The sequence below is a fragment of the Mya arenaria genome, chromosome 3 (assembly GCF_026914265.1).
Source record: "Mya arenaria isolate MELC-2E11 chromosome 3, ASM2691426v1".
NCBI lineage: Eukaryota > Metazoa > Mollusca > Bivalvia > Myida > Myidae > Mya > Mya arenaria.
Genome location: NC_069124.1, coordinates 50,315,308 through 50,333,839, shown reverse-complemented (window position 1 = coordinate 50,333,839; position 18,532 = coordinate 50,315,308). Strand labels below are relative to the sequence as shown.

Below are 18,532 nucleotides of genomic sequence, written 5' to 3'. Positions count from 1 at the left end.
CCATTTTTGATAAGTTACTTATGGCCAGCTACTGTGCAAAGCTGTTCATGGCACTTTATTTTTAAGAATCGGTTTCATTTCACGCGGTTCATGGCACTTCACTTTTCAGAATCGGTTTCATTTTAAGTGGCTAGTTCCTCTTCCCAAATTCAATTCTACCTTACATAATGTTTTAGTAAATTGATAGATACTGAATAAGAAATACAATCGTTTAATCTTTATTCATAAAATACATTTTATATCCACAATATATATAAAAACAAATAAAACTTGATATGTGTAAAAGGATGGTATTGTATGAATATTTTCTAAAAGTATGGTAAAATATAACACGTAAAATGTCAACATTTACGTATAGGTTTTAATTCATTGTGATTAAAACTATAACATTTTATGAAATGTGAACAGCTTCCATTTAAAGCAAAACAGATTGAAAATAAGAAATATAAAGACGATAAATAAATATGGACATATAATGTACAAAAGCACATTTAAGTATGACAGTGGTTCTATGGCCCTACAAACAGTGGCACAGAAGTCAACATGCTTAATATTCATTTACACAAATTAAAAGCTAAATGCTACTATATAAGGACCATTGAAATGTTATTTACGTCCTAATTCGTCAAATATAATTAGTAGCTCTTTGTGATATGATTACCTTTTTTGCTAAAGATAACATATGGTTTACTTCTTCAACATTTCGAATCTAATTACAGCAACATCATTATAAAATATTTTGTGTCTTTTAAAACTGATCACTGTTACGGACTATCCGCAGAAATACATAACAATCACTCATGTATTATGAGCATAACTATTTGTATTTACATAAAAGAAAATAGCATATATTATGTTGGGAATAAAACAAGTAAAAACATATTTCTCAAGTCACCTACACATATAATTGTATATTACATAAACCTACACTACATGAAAGTTTTATAATTCGTGTTCATTTATAATCGGTCACTACATGTAGGTTTTAAACTGTGTTTGTTTATAATCGGTCACTACATGTAGGTTTTATACTGTGTTCGTTAATAATCGGTCACTACATGTAGGTTTGACAATCCGTGTTCATTTATAATCAGTTCCTATTTGTAGGTTTTATACTGTGTTCGTTTATAATCAGTCACTATATGTATGTTGTATACTGTGTTCGTTTATAATCAGTCACTATATGAAGGTTTTAAAATCCGTTATTTATAATCAGTTACTATTTGTAGGTTTTATACTGTGTTCGTTTATAATCGATCACTATATGTAGGTTTTATACTGCGTTTGTTTATAATCGATCACTTTATGTAGGTTTTATACTGCGTTTGTTTATAATCGATCACTATATGTAGGTTTTATACTGCGTTTGTTTATAATCGATCACTATATGTAGGTTTTATACTGCGTTTGTTTATAATCGATCACTATATGTAGGTTTTATACTGCGTTCGTTTATAATCGATCACTATATGTAGGTTTTATACTGCGTTCGTTAATAATCGATCACTATATGTAGGTTTTATACTGCGTTCGTTTATAATCGATCACTATATGTAGGTTTTATACTGCGTTTGTTTATAATCGATCACTATATATAGGTTTTATACTGTGTTTGTTAATAATCGATCACTATAATATTATGTAGGTTTTATACTATGTTCGTTTATAATCGATTAATATATGTAGGTTTTAAAATCTGTGTTCATTTGTAATCGGTTACTACATGTAAGTTTTAAAATCTGTGTTCATTTATAATCGGTTACTACATGTAGGTTTTGTAGTTTGTTCGTTTATAATCGGTCACTACATGTAGGTTTTACAATCCGTGTTCATTTATAATCGATCACTATATGTAGGTTATATACTGTGTTTATTTATAATCGATCACTACATGCAGGTTTTATACTGTGTTCATTATAAACGGTCACTACATGTAGGTAATATCAGTTATGTTCACTTATTAACTGACTTTATTTGTAGGTTTCATAACTAAAGTTCATTTTAGAACGAATACTACATGTAGGTTGTGTTATCGTATAACATGATAAGTGTGATTACATCCGCGAAACATACAGGCACAAACATTCAGCATCATTTGAAGATGCAAAAGAATATCAAATGTCTGAACTTCAAAGGATTTGTAAAATCTCAAAGGTACTTTACATATATACAATCAAAATTTGAGTACACTGTCTATTAAAGATATTGCCGACTGGATATCTATTACAAAAGGGAAACAAAGCTACACGTACAGAGGACAACGATGAATAATTACAACATGTTTGAAGGAAAGTATTAGCGATATGTTATTAAAGCTGCCAATGATGATATGAAACTAACTCCTAATAATCTTGTTGATGTTTAGTGGAATGATTATGAAGAGACATTAAACATTGAACTATGAAGCTAGACAATAGACACAACAACGATATACAGTTTCCATGGTTACTGATTATCTTGATATGTTTTTGCATCCAAGTATAATACCCAGTGTACAATTTGATTGTTCTAGTTATAATGACATCATAACAACACCAAATACATTCGGAACTCCTCGGCCATTTTCTTTCGAAAACAACTTCGAATGTATATAGACGATTTACAATGTCAGAAATCTTTAGACTTTAACTACGCTGCAAATAGATCGCGTAGTAATTTCAATTTAGAAATTAAACTTAATGACTTAACTCTTGGGAATCTTTATTATGTTCGCAATAATATACTTCCATTGCAATCGATTTAAACTTAAATCTACAAATACAAGCTTAAACACTACATTTAGTTAATAATATAATATCAAATATTTTTAATCAAAATTTAAAGAACTACTTTTCGTTATACCGACATCTGTGATTGTATTCGATAGAAAATGGCCGAGGAGTTCCGAATGCACCAAATACGGTCCTATCACAGATTTTCAGGTTAGTTCCCTTTACATATATCTCCAATATTATGAAAGATAAAAAACACTGTGATATGTAATGGTGATATGTGATGGCCTACAAACACATCGTTAAATGGTGGAAATGAACATCTCTTACAAACATTTTCCGAATATTATACAAAAAAGCCTCTGTTCTACAAAGGCCGATCCGGGATATTTAAATTTTGTTAATTAAATGCGGAGTATCTAAAAGCTCCTAAATTATGCATTATATGCATATTGCTTTGAAATATATTCCTTAATGTGTACAAGTCTACTAAAATAAATCAATCAATTTCTACCTCAATTATACAATTTTATCTATTTGAAAACAAATACAAAATTAAAGAAAAAAATAAACCGAGAAAAAGACCGTTTTTTTGGTAAACGAGAAATTTGCAGTTTTGCAAAAATATAATGGGCATAATCTTCATGTACAAATCAAGATGAGCATCAAGATGGATGCCTAGTTAAATGATTCAATACTGTGATTATAAAAAAAGTCTTATGAAAACAAAAACATTTGCACATTGTTATTATGCAACAATTATTCAATAACTAGACTAGTATTCACATTGCTGCTGTATGAAATGTTACTGTTGGAATCAGTCGTTAGACCCTCAGTCATTTTATTTAAATCTGAGTAAACCGGACTTTCGGGATCGTCCTCGTAAATTCCCGTGTGACTCCGGTCGCCAAGGGCAACGGGCTCCTCGTCATGGCTGAGATTCTCGTTTTCTTCGAGAAGATGGTGGTCGTCATGGGCAACCTGTGTCATGACGTCACCGTTCTGGGAACTTAGAGATGTCGGCCTCTTCTGAGCTTTCGGCAAATTTCGTAACGAGACGTTCATGTTCTTGAAAGCGTTCAGTAAAAATATACCCGATATAATGACCATGAAACCTATAAGAGCTCCGATGATATCTTCTAATGTCATCCTACCGAACTCTTTAAACATCACTAATGAAAACATCACAGCACATGACGTGAATAACACGTAATACGTTGGCGTCACTATCGCCGTGTTGAATGTGTCTAGGGATTTATTGAGATACACGAGTTCAATCAAACTACAACCAATCACAATCGCCGCCATTACGTAAGTTAAGAAGTTGTCAAATTCGTTTCGTCCGTAGAACGTTTCCTTGATGGCGACGCCGAAGCCCTTAGCTCCCATGACGGTGAAGGATCCCAGGGTCGAGCAGACGCTGACGTACACCAGCACGTTCTTCTGGCCCCATTTAGGGGCCAGCACAAACATGCTAACCAGTGCGATGGCAATTAGACACAGGGACAAGATGATTATGCCTGAAAAAAATACATACTGAATAAAGTAAATAAAAATATACATAAACATGTATAAGAAAATGTTACAAATATATATTCGTAACAAAATACCTCTACACTACATGTCTAGTACAAATTAATAGTCGCATTAACTACCTAATCGCCTGTTATTAAAAAGTATTTTAGAACTGTATGACTTTTTAATTAATAGTTTCCGTCACCTGATACTTCTGTGTTTCTCATTAAGTTTACCTTATTTGAAACTAGAAATACTTTCACATGGTAACTTAGCCAGCAAAACTACAGTTTAATAAAGAGTCACTTCAAATATTTTATTGCCACAACGCCACAACTTGTTTCCTTCTCATCGTTGTTTGAACGACAATGAGTCCTTACAACGGATTCAAGTTCTACCAGATATTCTATACGACATGGTATGATAACAGTCCCCTATTCTGTACAAAACTGACTTTAGCAACTACAAGGTGATACATTTGCGTGTTTAGATCGTTTGTCTGTCAGCTCCTGTATGTTGCCATTTACAACTTTTCGTTCAAGTCGTTGTTGAATTTATAATGGCTGCATTATAGCTTGACCCCGTCACATCCCCAATGGTCATTTTTTTAAGCCAAAGGGGGGATTTTACCCCCACTGGTTGTTGGGAAATTTCGCCAAAGGAGTAATTTTGTACACAAAATACCGCGAGACATCTAGAGAGGTCCCACAGCTCTAACTATTTGACTATTCTTGATAAGTTGTAATTTAGAAATTTGAAATAACATATCATTGCATAAAATCATTAACTTGTAAGAATGGTTTATTTAAAAGAATGAGTAAGTCTCGTTGTAATCAAAGTGCAGCTACATATGATCATAAAGTATGTTTTTACTTATTAGCTACCTACATGTTTATATATTTTGGAACTGTAATAATTGCAATGTTGTATTGAATACAGCCCATCTTATTTACCAGGCTCGAGTATCCGGTCTTTAAGGCTCTCCATGGTCTGTATTTCCTGTTCCTCGGGCGAGTGGACTACGATCAGGGTGGAGCCGAGGAGGCACAGCAAGCAGCCCACCTTCCCAAGGAGGTTTAGCTTCTCGTTCAGGAAGTAGCTGGACATGAGCGCACTGAAACCGGAAATAATAAAATAAGATTGGTTTCACCGTATGGTGATACGGTGAGGATTGAGCCCAGGGTACACACCAGACCGCCAACATTCCCAAATAATATCAGCATCTCGTTATGGAGTAAGCTGGGCATGAGCGACTTGAAGCAGAAATGGAGAGGGATGAGTTCACGTGGTTTTGGCGGAATGGTAGGGTATACCCAAGGTAGAGTTGATCCTAGAATACACAGCATGACAGTCGAATTTTCGGAGCAGGCTCAGCTTCTCACAGATTCTCGTTCAAAAAGAAACTGGTCATGAGAACGCTGGACGGCATTGCGTATGGTTTTGTTTGAGAAGACATATTAATCTTAATGGCTCAAGTAGAATTTTAATTTCCGTGCATGCCATGCGGGCTAGTTAAGACTGTTTCAGGGACTCGTAACATTAACCAATCACTTAAAATACCTATACATTGTGGAAGATGCATTATTTCTTCCGGATTACTTCTATGATTGTGTTTAATCCATACAAAGTACCTAAACGTTTGGATTTTATATAATGCAGATCTATATTTTAAACATCGTCCTGAAAGTGGTTTTCAAATACCGTAATCCTAATTCATGCTCCCATTGAAAACGCTGGTGTTTGCATTTCTGCTTAAGATTTATAAAATATGCTAATGCCATATATTGACAAAATACTACATAACTTCTTTATAATAACTAAATCCTTGAAATAAACCTTAATGCTTTAGAACATTAATATAAAAATCTTGTTCCAATACCAGTATATGCTTGTATTTGTACGAGGAAATACCCTGGTATTTTCTTCAACGGAATAGCTGTACAAGTATATAATAACACAAGCAGATCAATCGCTTCAATCAAGTCATTAGCTTTGCCCATTGCACATAGATTGTTGAATACTTTGTATTGACAATTTGAATTATGAACCGCGACGTCTGCCTGTCACCCCGGTGTAAAATTTTATAATCATATTTGAGAAACATTTTAAAGTAAGAATGGAGCCAAATTTTAATACCATATTTGAGATACATCTCCTTATTGACCAGTTTGTTAAAAACACATTAAATGCTAGCTCCAAATTGATGTTAAGCAAAACATATGTACACGTATGCACCTATGACGTATTTAAAGGTGACGTCACATACCTGCAGATGACGCTGAGGGCGCCGAGGGGCGTGACGAGAGTGGCAGGTGCGAAGAGGTACGCCATGAAGTTCATAATCTCCCCTAGGATCACTGGAAAGGCGGAAGAAAATGTGTTAAACAAATGTTAATGCGCAACATAATAACAAACAAAAATGAACCAAACCAAACTCACATGCCGGGTTCGATTCCCGGTCTGGGCGCATGTGAGTTTGGTTTGTGGTCACAAAGCCGGACAAGTGGGTTTTCTCCGGGCACTCCGACCCCCCCCCCCCCCACACAAGACCACACTCTCGCACAACATCGTACCAACGAGATAGACTTAGTAACTTTCTTCACAATCGTTGTAAAATATATACTGTTTAAACTAAACAAAAATAAATCAATGATATATCATTGACGTCCTTAATGAAACAATTTGTCAGCATTTAATTGCGATATGAATGCAAGCTTTCACAAATGCGTATATATAAAAGGTGGTGCAGCTTTAAGGAGATTTGATTTTTACGTGTCATTATTTGCACACCGTGTCCACTCAACATAGGAGAAATGAATGGACGTCAGAGCGAATCAATGGCTCTATATTTCGCCCGATCACATTTGTACATGGGAAGCATGCACGCGCGTTTTTTTTAAATATTTATACGGCATTTGCATATTTAATCTCAAAACCCATTGATCTCATTAAGATCCCGACGTGATTCCATTTCAAGATGCATAACAGATGAAAATTTAATCATATCTGTGACAATCAGCGTCATCGACGACAACCACTCAGATACTCTGTTCTAGTAGATACGCTTTCAAACATGTACGTTCAGTCATGAATCAAGTACATCTCGCACAGGATATGGACCAAGACTGAATTATCTCTCACATACGATTTTAGCTTCTTATACATTTTTATGAAACAAGATCTATTTCAAATATGAATGACAATAATGGGTTGCGTTCATCAAAAAGAACATAAAAGGCCTAAAATAATATATTTGGTTCGAGTTCCCCGACCCTACCTACGAATTAGGCGCCGACCCTACAGTTTTTATAGCAGTCTGTGTTTTAATATGTAGTTTAAAATCTTTAAAGTTTTATTGAGAATATTACTTTAACTTCATTCTTACAAGATGACAATTACTTTCTTATATAACGCCTGATAAAAAAGCCTTTCTACCGTATTTATTTTTGAAAAGGACGTAACCCTAACCAAACCATTCGTTTTGGCCTTACTACAGATATCGTTACAACTTCCGTAGATCAAAGGAGCCGGAATGGGGTTTGCTCTGAATGGGTGATTTGGTTCATATAATGTCGGAATTCTATTACAAATTTACAATATCCCCATAGTTACAAGGGCATGTAAGGAAATGAATCCGGAAACACAGGTGGAACAATACCCTTTTTATACCAAACATGAATTGTATAAATCGGTGTGCAGCTACATTACACAGACAAAATAAGTGTTTTATTTGTGAAAAACAGGCAAAATTTCAAAACTGTGTAAGCTTTAACAGTTTGCATCTGTGCATGCAATGTCAACTTGTAGATTCATATTACATAGCATTTACATCCGATCGCCATGGTATATACATGTATATTTAATGCAGTGAATCATTCGGTTTGCTATTAGACCGATTTCAATCTTAGTTGCTTATTGAATACGGCACCGAATTTTAATGGATATACTGGCTGTATTTCTATCAATAGTTGGGGCAACTGTATCAGCTGATTCATAACTTGTTTATATTTCAGTATGTGAGCACATCAGAAAGTAGTTCTGAATCACCTTTAAAAGTTAACAAAGCTGCCGGTAATCACGTTGTTAACTTAAAATAAAGTTCTGAACAATCGCCTTATTTATTAATTAGTCTTTGCATCATAAGCTACAAAATTAATCATATCAACTTACTGATTATCATGCCAGCCCACCAAAGCCATTCCTTCAAATACCCGAAGCCTCCGTCACCCGCGCGAGCACCTTGCTTCCGTGACGCGTTCAGCAGCCCCTTCTTCTTGAGGATGAAACTACTTCCAGTAAAACACGCGGACGAGACTGCAAGTCCCAGACCGATCCAAAAGTTCTGGATGGCTTCCTCTTCGGTCTGTTTTGTCCAGACGGTTGTATTGCCGGTGAAGTTGAGGGTGGTTGATTCTATGGGTGTGCCGTTGGCCCCGGGGACAGGGGTGGGTAGCAGTGTTGTCGCCATGGTGATGTTGGTAGAATGGATGAAAACGGCGGTACTAAAGCATGTGGTTCTGGAAATATAAGATGTAGAAACATTACAAATGAAGCCAGTACCAGAGGCTTAGCAATGGGATATTAATTTTCATCTACCAAAAAAACTGTCGTTCTTTGGTGGAACCGGATCTCAACATGACACATGTATATATGAACAAGCGCGAGTTGCTGTCGAGGGATGCCAACCGACATCTATACAACGGTACCGTCCAGTACCACTACAGTAGAACCTGAAGCCACAACAAAAGATTTATTCATTGAAATGGCGATACATTTTGGTGTACAAGATCTTGCCAAATATGTATATAACCATCCCAATGTGCACTAAAGTACAATTCATGGTCTATTAACCTCAATACTAATAAAGTGATGGCTATTTAAATCACAAAAAACTGCATTATCATCATGTTCATAGCGAGTTTTACGAGCATTAAAAGCAAGGATAACTTGTCCTAAAAAGCGCCGATGGGTACAAACACGTCATTTTTGTAAGTTTAATCTAAGGTAAACATGAAAATGAAATTTCACATTAGGGCTTCCAATGAGTCTCTTAAATATCTGTGATGGTACATGTTATCCTTGAACAAGTGGGTTGTATTTATTAAACAGCAAATATACGTCACTAGGGCTAGATATACATGCTTATATACACATTTACACGAACAGGGATCGTATTCCTAATGCTTTTAAGTAAAACATTTCTATAAAATGAAATTCTCTGAATTTTTAACCACAAATATTTTAAATACCCTCTATTTTTCATCAAAATTATTCATACGCCTTAACTAATAGGACCCTTATCTTGCTTACTTCCGTGGTTTTGGTGTATTAACAGTTTTAGTTTTCTTCAAATTTAACTTAGGAAAAAAACATTTTTTCACCAAGTTTATTTTTTTAATATGCTTTATGAATACGTGCCAAGATCATTATCGAAGTTGAACCCGTAACACATCATGTAAATGTGTTTCGAAATGGTCCTATTAACGAGTAATAGGTCGAATTTAAGATCAGTAGCTACCATGACTTTGTATAATATAAAATATGAATATTAAACGTTTTAAAAGTATTGCTTTAATTCCGTTTCCTTTGAATCGATACACTTTTAATATTATTAATTCCCGTCACGGACAAACCGAAACTTACAAGACTGATTTGGGATGGTAATTTATGTAACGAAAACCATACAAAACCAAGGTTTGAAGTCCAGGGTTTTAAGTACTAAAAGATACCATGCACGTACAAAAACCAAAACCTGGGTCTAAATACTAAAAGATACCTACTGTACTTAAACAAACCCGGGTTTAAACACATGAAGATAGCATGCACGTACTAAAACCAAAACCTGGGTTTAAATACTAGAAGATACCATGCACGTACTAAAACCATTCAAAGACAATTGATTATTTTGACATTGTGTATGAAGTCCTTGAAACTTAACACCGCCTACACCCCGGGTGTTAGTGACTAAACTTTGGACTTGGTTACTGGGTCAATACTAATAAATGGCTTTTTCATAAAGTGGTTCATGTTATGAATACCCAAAGGATGAAACTTGACTCTCAAAAGATAAGCTTAAATTAGCCTCAAACAGTGATTAATGTGCCCATATATACTCGGTTAAGTAAGTTTACGATATTACATGTTTAAACTTTGATGGTTGTTATGGCCTGCATACTGACATCTATCAGTATTGCCACGTGCAGATATACATTTCACGTATCTGAAAATTATCTTAAAACCTCACACCGCGGGTGCATGTTAAATTGTGCATACGCGACAAATAGCGCATAAATGCTGTTTTCGTTTTCAGCTTGCTTCACATTATTGTTAACAAAACATAATATTCCTTTTTCAATACAATTTCTGAAAAGTAGAATCCGGGATGACATTAGGCCGCTCTATTTATAACCACACTCATACAAGATAAAATATGCACTTACATATTGTTTTTTTGAGGAAACTGAAATGCAGTTTCACATTTGGATAACCAGTGCACTGCGTCGGTATTCATAAAACTTCCTTATTGAAGTAGCTTATTGGTCATCTGGTATATTATTATTATTTCTTAAATATTTTACTTTTATTGACTTTAAAAATATATACTTCTTTCAAAACATTATTATTCTTTTCTGTAAAATTGAGAATAAACATTTTTTTAAAAACTCGACTTAAGTAAAGTAATGACTTAAGATGTTTTATAAATACCGACCCTGGGTTCTAAAGCCAGGTATAACGGCCCTGGGTTCTTAAAAGCCAGGATATGCACTCGAAATTCGTACAGCTTATAGCTGTTTTTTTCGCATTCGAGAAAAAATGAAAGAATGGCTAGAATTAAGAGTCCGGCCCTGATTTCTCGAAACTTCTTAAGTTTAACAGGCTTAAGTAGCTTATTTAATAAGCAAAATGTCGTGATTGAACTTGTTTTTTAATGAATAAAAGTTAGTTTATTTTGCCAAGTTATCTGACAGATAACCCATATAAAAAGTCTTAAAGCTTTCAAAGAAGTAAATATTACACAAATTATAGAAGAACAAAAATAGTGAGATTAGCTCAATTCTGTTATAATAGAAGACTTGAGTAGTTTCGAGAAATCGGCCCCAAGAGGACTCCTGTGAACAGTTAAACAATGTCTTCGCCTAGTGTCCAATTACCACGACAGTATGTCTTATGATTTATGCAGAACCACGATAACGACCTTAATGTTGCGAAGCCTAGTTCTTTGAGCAGTTACCATGGCTGACCTGTGATCATCGGTGTGTGTATAGATATATGTATATATTACATATATTATATAAACTAACCCTAACCCTAAGCAAATAACAGATATCACTTAAATAGGAATCCTGGCCCAGAATGAATGTGTGCATTGCATAATGAACTCGTCGCCAATATTTTTGCAATCATCGTTTCAAATTATTTCAACTTCAATCAGTACTTTATTATATAACTGTCAGTGCTCCAGCTAGGCCTAAATAGCAGGATGGGGCACCCCGCTGCCCTTTTCAAGCACCCTGCTATGCCCTTTTGTTTGTTTTGTTTGACAGAGTCAATTTTCAGAAATAAGTATGAAAATAATAAATATAAATAGTTTTGACACTAAATTAAAGAAAACAGCTAAGGTATTCATAACTAACTATTGGGATTGAAAGTAATTACAACAAATACACAATAAGAATTCAACATTGGCCCTTGCAAGTGCCCGATCAAGGCTCATTGAAAGTGCCATTTTTAACCTCGCACCCTGCCCTTTTCAAATCCTGGCTGGACCACTGTAACTGATAAAGATATGTATTGTAGATGTGGGATATAAATAATTATAATGTTCAAGGCAATGGTTTTCGAATCATGACACAAGTTATTCATGTATTAAGGCTGCACTCTTACAGATTTACCGTTTTTGCAACTATTTTCGTATTGGAATGAGTCAAATTTTACGCAAATGTCTGAACACCGGTGCTATAAGGATATGGATAAAAGCGTTTTTAACGATTTAAGAAAATTAAAATTTCGGTAGTGTTTCCACACAATTGAGATCTGTTCTATTGTGGGTTATCATATATGCCTGATTTTAAAATACGGATGCCAAAATAAGCTGATTCTGAGATAAAAAGGGTTGAAAAATCGGTCAATCTGTGAAAGCGCAGCTTTTAAGTTACGACAGTGCAATTTAAAATAATAAATTCCGTTTCATATTATTATATAATGCTCTAGTGATTTAATACATACCACTCAAAGGCTTCGTTATCAAATGCATCCAATATATAAAACTATTGTCATAAATCATTGAACACTTTCAAGTTCAAAACTTGAATATTTCTGTGTTCCTAATGGATTTTCAGAAACAGCTGACGGCATCTGCAGACGACATTATTGATGTGACAGACGACAATGTATATTGAAACAAATACTTCTAATGGCACAGAAGGTAGACAGTACAAACATGGTCGATTATCAGTAGTTTATCAAATCCGAAATATGGCTAATATTATCAAATCCAGTAAGCTCTCGGGGCAGGAAAATTATAAACTGTAATGGTAAATGATGCATCCCAGAGAAAATATGCCGACATACACAAATCATAACTTTACATCCTTTACACACAATACTGTACAGGTTCACGCAAATAACATAAATATCCTTTCGTCACCATTGTCAACAAACATTGTTTTATTATCATTTAACGTCATTTACTTGAGTAAAACTTTAAACATAAGTTATGTTTTTACCGAATGCCATACATAACATACGCGTGCTGACAACATGTGACAGTTCTGCATCTTTGACAGCTTGGGTAACACATATTTCATGCTCTATGTATTTATATGATGAATAACAATAACACCAAGATGTCTGTCTTCCGTCATGAGTCTACGATCTTGTCAGGGTCGAACTTTGAAGAACTCAACAACCAAACCATCCCCTAAACATTACACCGCTGAGCAACAAAGACGGACTTGCATGGAATATAAATATGGGCGTCCTTTAAACCGACTCCGTGGCCTAGTGCTGAGGGCGTCCGCCTCCGGAGCGGGAGGGCGAAGGGTCGGCAAATAGGATCGTTAGAAGGTGGTGTCTTAAAAGTCCAGCGAATATAAGAAGTACTTATTTTTTCGTCATGAATGTCATTGAATACGAATATTACTTCCTCCTTGTTTGCCCCAAATATGATAATTTACAAAAATAATACCTTAAATCTGTTTCCCCTGGGAACAACCAACTTGGCGTGCTACTGCTTGTCCTGAAAGCTTTTGTTACTGACCATTGTCCGATACTTAGACTAAACAAACACGCGACTAAACAAATCAAAGAATCAATCTCATAAGTTGTTAGTTTCGTTTTATCTATAAACCCATGACGGTTTTTATGGCTTTAGTAAAAATAAGCCTTTCAAAGATTATACAAAATAAACAATGAACATTTATACCGAAACCAAAAATAAATTGAAAGATAATACAACAGTTTTACTTAAGATTTAGATCAAGACAGAATCACAGTATTTTCACAACTTGGGGAAAACTAAAAAGTACTTCAGAAGCTCATTTAATCAATACATGATATTTGTCAACAGATCAGGTACCATACAGGTATTGGGTCGGCTTTTCTAGAGAATAAGATGATCGATCATTTCAGAATCTCAACAAAGGAAATCAATGGGCGGGTAAGGAAGCTGGCGATAGGACGGCTTTGAGTCGATTAAATGACGTCATAGAGCGCTCGTTACTCACTTTGGTTTCCATAAAAAATCAATTTCGGCATGTGAATACTCCGAAGGAGTACTTGAATTGTTTCCCTACTGATTCCTAGAACTAAAAATACTCTCATTTGTTTATTCAAATAATTGTTTAGCCGGCGACATCCCTTGAAGACCATTCGCATCATTATTAACATAATTGCAGACGTCAAATAATATCAAAAGATCCATTTTCCAATTTACATGTTCCTTTAACAGCGACACAGGAGTTCTTACCAATAAAGATTTGGGCCCGGGTTTGTCACTGATTCCGTTTTTAAATTTAATTCAACTAGATGTATTAAATCAAACCACTTTCACAAGCACAGACCGGTCATCAAAATGCTGCAGCTGTTGTGAAAGATGCACTAAATGAAGTCAACCAATCTTCACGAGGGCAAATAGCTTGACCATAACCTAATTTCACATTGACATCCCCTAATTGCTATTGCATCGCGTGCAGCGATAGCGGTGCCCCCAGGATCCAAAACTGCGGCTATTTTACACCATGACGTGCACAATGATGGGGAGATAAAAAAACCTCTTCAACATTTCATAATGAGATGATCATACAGAGATAGTATTTATAAATATTCTACAGCTCATACATTGAATAGATGGGAAAATGAAAAGGATCGAAAGTTCGCCATTGATCGATATGTATAATTATTTTGCATAGTATTTATCAAGCGTTTACCTTGAAGCAAAATTGTGAACTATAGTTGTTCTACCAGTAACCAAAAATAGCCATTGGCTCCTGTAAATGTAATAAATTATTTAAAGGATATAGCATGTTTTCAATACTTTCTAACCACCAAAAAACAACAAATGAAAAAAACGTTTTTAAGTTAAACAAAAACTTTGGCTACTTAGAATGGCGCCGACTAGGGCAAGTTAGTGTAAGCCAGGATTTTTTTCTGGCAAACCCCTTAACAGTCTGTGGTATGTGAAGCCAGGGTTCGAATTTAACTTTGAGGAGCACTCGCAAAATTTTGCGAGTGCATTTTGAGGCAACTCGCAAAATGAAAAATCAACTTGCAATTATATTATTTGCTTTATTCCCTTATAATTTTATGAATATTAAAAAGTATCAATCTTGAGTGACTCGACAACTAGAACTTGTTGATGGCTTATTCTATTTGGGGGGTACGGAAAGACTCATCAGATGCTGGCAGCTTTTTGATAACAGAGCTGTCCAATAATTTGACATTGTTTACCCTCGCCATCGGGTAATTTAAAACCCATTCAACAAGCACGCTACAGATTTCATTAAGCCTATAGTATTAAAAACAATAACATTATAAATTTAAAATAAATAAAAGCAACAGTAAATGTAGCGTGATGCTTGGACCATGAAATATATCGATCAACGAAGTCTATTCATTTTGACAGTTGGGCGGAAATATGTTCAAAGGTTGATGGGATTTACATATAGTGCGCGAAAGCGCTAAATTTAGCCAATGGTCGAGCTAGGTGATTACGTCATTTGAATTCACTTTGTTTTATGCACGCCTAGGAGCATCACGGAAAGATTCGAGATAAAACTCGGCCTTTTCCGTATTTGTTCTATTTTTGAAAACTTACTAGAGCGTGACTCCGTACTGTCTTCTTTATACTGGTAGGCTGTTTACACTCGACTACGTAGCGGAGTTAGTTCATGTTTAATCTACTTTCCTTTTAACATTTTGTGGTCTAGAAAAAGCCACTCGCAGAATTTTGCGAGCTTGAATAAAAGTTACTCGCAATTTGCAAATGTCGCTCGCATTTTGCGAGTATGCGAGTCTAAATTCGAACCCTGGAAGCATCCATGAAATAGTTTTATTTATTCTACTACGAGTTTCAAGTTTTATCTAAGCTCAACACATATACATGTGAATATATGCAGATATACATACTATAATAGTAAAAATGTTAATAAAGAAAAATAAACCAAGCTTTCGGGAATAAGAGCTATAAACTATTTTGTGACTATGAAAATACATTCTTTTCATAAGTAAAGATACTTTATATACACATAATTGGTATTTAGTATAAAAAATATATTATTACAGATAAGAAGATCAGTTAGGTTGCATTGACGGTGGGTTCCTAAAAATAAGCATGCGGTAACATACTAAATAGATGGCTTTCAAGATTTTAGTTTTAGTTAGAATGCAGGAGATTTTAATCAATCACGGGAAATAATTCAATGCCAGAGTCCGGATAAAATCATTGATATAGAAATGGAACTCCTTGAAGAAATTGTCAAAGCTTGAAAATGTACATGATTTTAAAGATTATTCCCGTAAATGAGAATGAGAATATAGTGCATTATCTAGAAAGAGCAAGATTCGTCTTCTAGATTATACGTATATACAAAGATAATGGTTTGGAATATTCAATGAATAATTATGTAAATGATATTGTTAATCTTAAGTGCATGTTAAAAAAATAGTATGCATTCAATAAATGTGCCAAGCTATTATATTCCCCAGATCATACATCCAAACAAATCAACGACTGAATTTATGATCGGCCAGCCAATACTTTAACATGCATTACATGCTATGGTATTGTAATGAAATCCACGAACATGCATAATGAATGTATATTTTTTTAATTTATATGCGGTCGCGGCTTTGCGAAGGTGGCCGTTGTACATTACATCAATCATAAATGTATATGGCGCATAAATACTCCCACTTGATGATTCACGATTAAAATATTCATGTGTAAACATTGGCCACAGTGATAATTAATCACACACGTGCTACGAGTGACCAGGGGTCAAATAAAAGTCTGATCCTGATCAAAGACTTAAACCTATATATTATACTTCAGTGACTACATGCCTTTGTTTCAATTTAATAATAAGAAGTCATACAATTTCAAAATATCTTATTTGACAGCGAAATAGTCACAATAATGTTTTTAAGCATTTGACATTATGTTCCAATAGACTCGCCAAAACAAAACAAAAGGGCTGATAAGCGGCTGTTTATATGGACTAGCAGAAGACATTCAGACAACGCGACAGAACGTGACATGATACAGCAAAGATCATGCATGCCATTAGTCTCAGAATAGCTGATAAAGTGTTTCTGATTTAACCGATGTTTTTTTGTTTTTGTTTTTTAATTTGACATCATCACATACTGATGTATAAGAAGAATTTAGAACAATTGACAAGTCTGAAATTGTTAAGAAAGATCTCAATAACCAAATAATTGGTAGAGCTAAATACATGTTTAGTTAAGTTTTACTTAAGTTTATAATAACGCATCAAAAATATTAATAAATTGTTATAGACTTACCTAAATTTACTGTATTCAATTCACCACTACGATTTATCTGTATTAAAATAAAGAGATAAATCCAATTGAGAAGGAACAAAGAATCGTAAAGTTCATTAACAAATTTCAATAGACTATATAAAGTATAGTGTATGTCACAAAGTATATTTTTAACTTTAAACTATCGTCGGTGCAGTTCAAATAGAAACAAAACTATCCATGATGAACAGTTTCGAAATAATATCCATTCTTTATGTCTTATGATTGAGTCACTATCACTCCTACATTTTTCACCATTGACCCATTCAAAGCTATAGATCAACCCATATATACGGGTAAATGTTAAAAGATCCGTAGCTGGAATGTATAGAATTGAAAATCAATATACATATTTCAAGTAAAGCTAGTCGTTCATACAATGTACATAAAGCAACCGTAGTTTCGCACCTTGCTAGGTCAACCATGCGGCATTGTTTGATCAAAGGCCGGTTTACCTGTACAGGTAAATCCGAAATGTCAACATGATGTCATGGCGACACATTCACATGCGATCAAACTTATCGATTTAAAGTAAAACTCTTCGATTAAAACATTTTTTATCCAGATGTATGCTTGTTAAATACACTTGTTCTAGATTTGAATTCAAATATTCGAATTAACGGTCGTCTGCATGTAAATAAGGGAAATAACTGCATTTTGGATTCCAGCCGTCATTGTATTTATTGAATATAAGTAATTTAAAGAAATATTTCTGATAGTATTCAGTGAAGTTTCGGAAAGAACTAATTATGTATTATGCATTTTATGAATATATATATGTACTCTTAGAGAATGACAGATTCGTGCAATTCTAATTCCAAACGAATTGGATTCATGGTATTCTGTTCTGTTATTAAGTTTGGACGTCTGAATTTCCTGATGTTAAAAGTTGTGACAATGCCATGCTGGTATATTCTCAAAGAATGGTTTTGCGCTTATATTTGTGTTATGTCCATGAAACGGCTACCGTGACTTAACAGAGACCCACTCTGTTCATTTTGAAATTAGCTCTATATTTCAAAACAAAATAAAGCTTAACTAAAAATAGCCTCAATGAAATGCGATGATTATGAAATATGATGTCATTGTGATGTGACGCATTTACGATCCAACGTAAGATTGTGTATGTTTGTTTTACTCCTTAGTTCCTGACTTATCATCAGTGTATTTACCTTACAAAATTATATAATATCATTTAATATGTTTCCCCCTCATCAACTTCGCGTGCATTTGGAGCATACATGATTTGAAACGATGTGTACACA

The 18,532-nt window shown here is 34.5% G+C and overlaps 1 protein-coding gene across 3 annotated transcripts; it reads right to left on the bottom strand.

Moving 5' to 3' along the window:
- Nucleotides 1-206: 206 nt before the first annotated feature.
- LOC128228935 (magnesium transporter NIPA2-like) lies at nucleotides 207-17,799 on the bottom strand. Of its 3 annotated transcripts, none has more exons than XM_052940498.1 (6): nucleotides 17,676-17,799; nucleotides 17,250-17,286; nucleotides 8,397-8,743; nucleotides 6,493-6,583; nucleotides 5,180-5,340; nucleotides 207-4,231 (listed from the first exon to the last, which is right to left on the bottom strand). In XM_052940498.1, the coding sequence occupies exons 3-6, from the start codon at nucleotides 8,692-8,694 to the stop codon at nucleotides 3,471-3,473; spliced, it is 1,311 nt and encodes a 436-aa protein (XP_052796458.1). In that variant the 5' UTR covers nucleotides 8,695-8,743; nucleotides 17,250-17,286; nucleotides 17,676-17,799; the 3' UTR covers nucleotides 207-3,470. The 3 variants fall into 3 exon arrangements, with proteins under 3 accessions (XP_052796458.1, XP_052796457.1, XP_052796456.1); XM_052940497.1 differs by lacking the exon at nucleotides 17,676-17,799 and adding an exon at nucleotides 17,514-17,569; XM_052940496.1 differs by lacking the exon at nucleotides 17,676-17,799 and having other exon boundaries at nucleotides 17,250-17,608.
- Nucleotides 17,800-18,532: the final 733 nt, after the last annotated feature.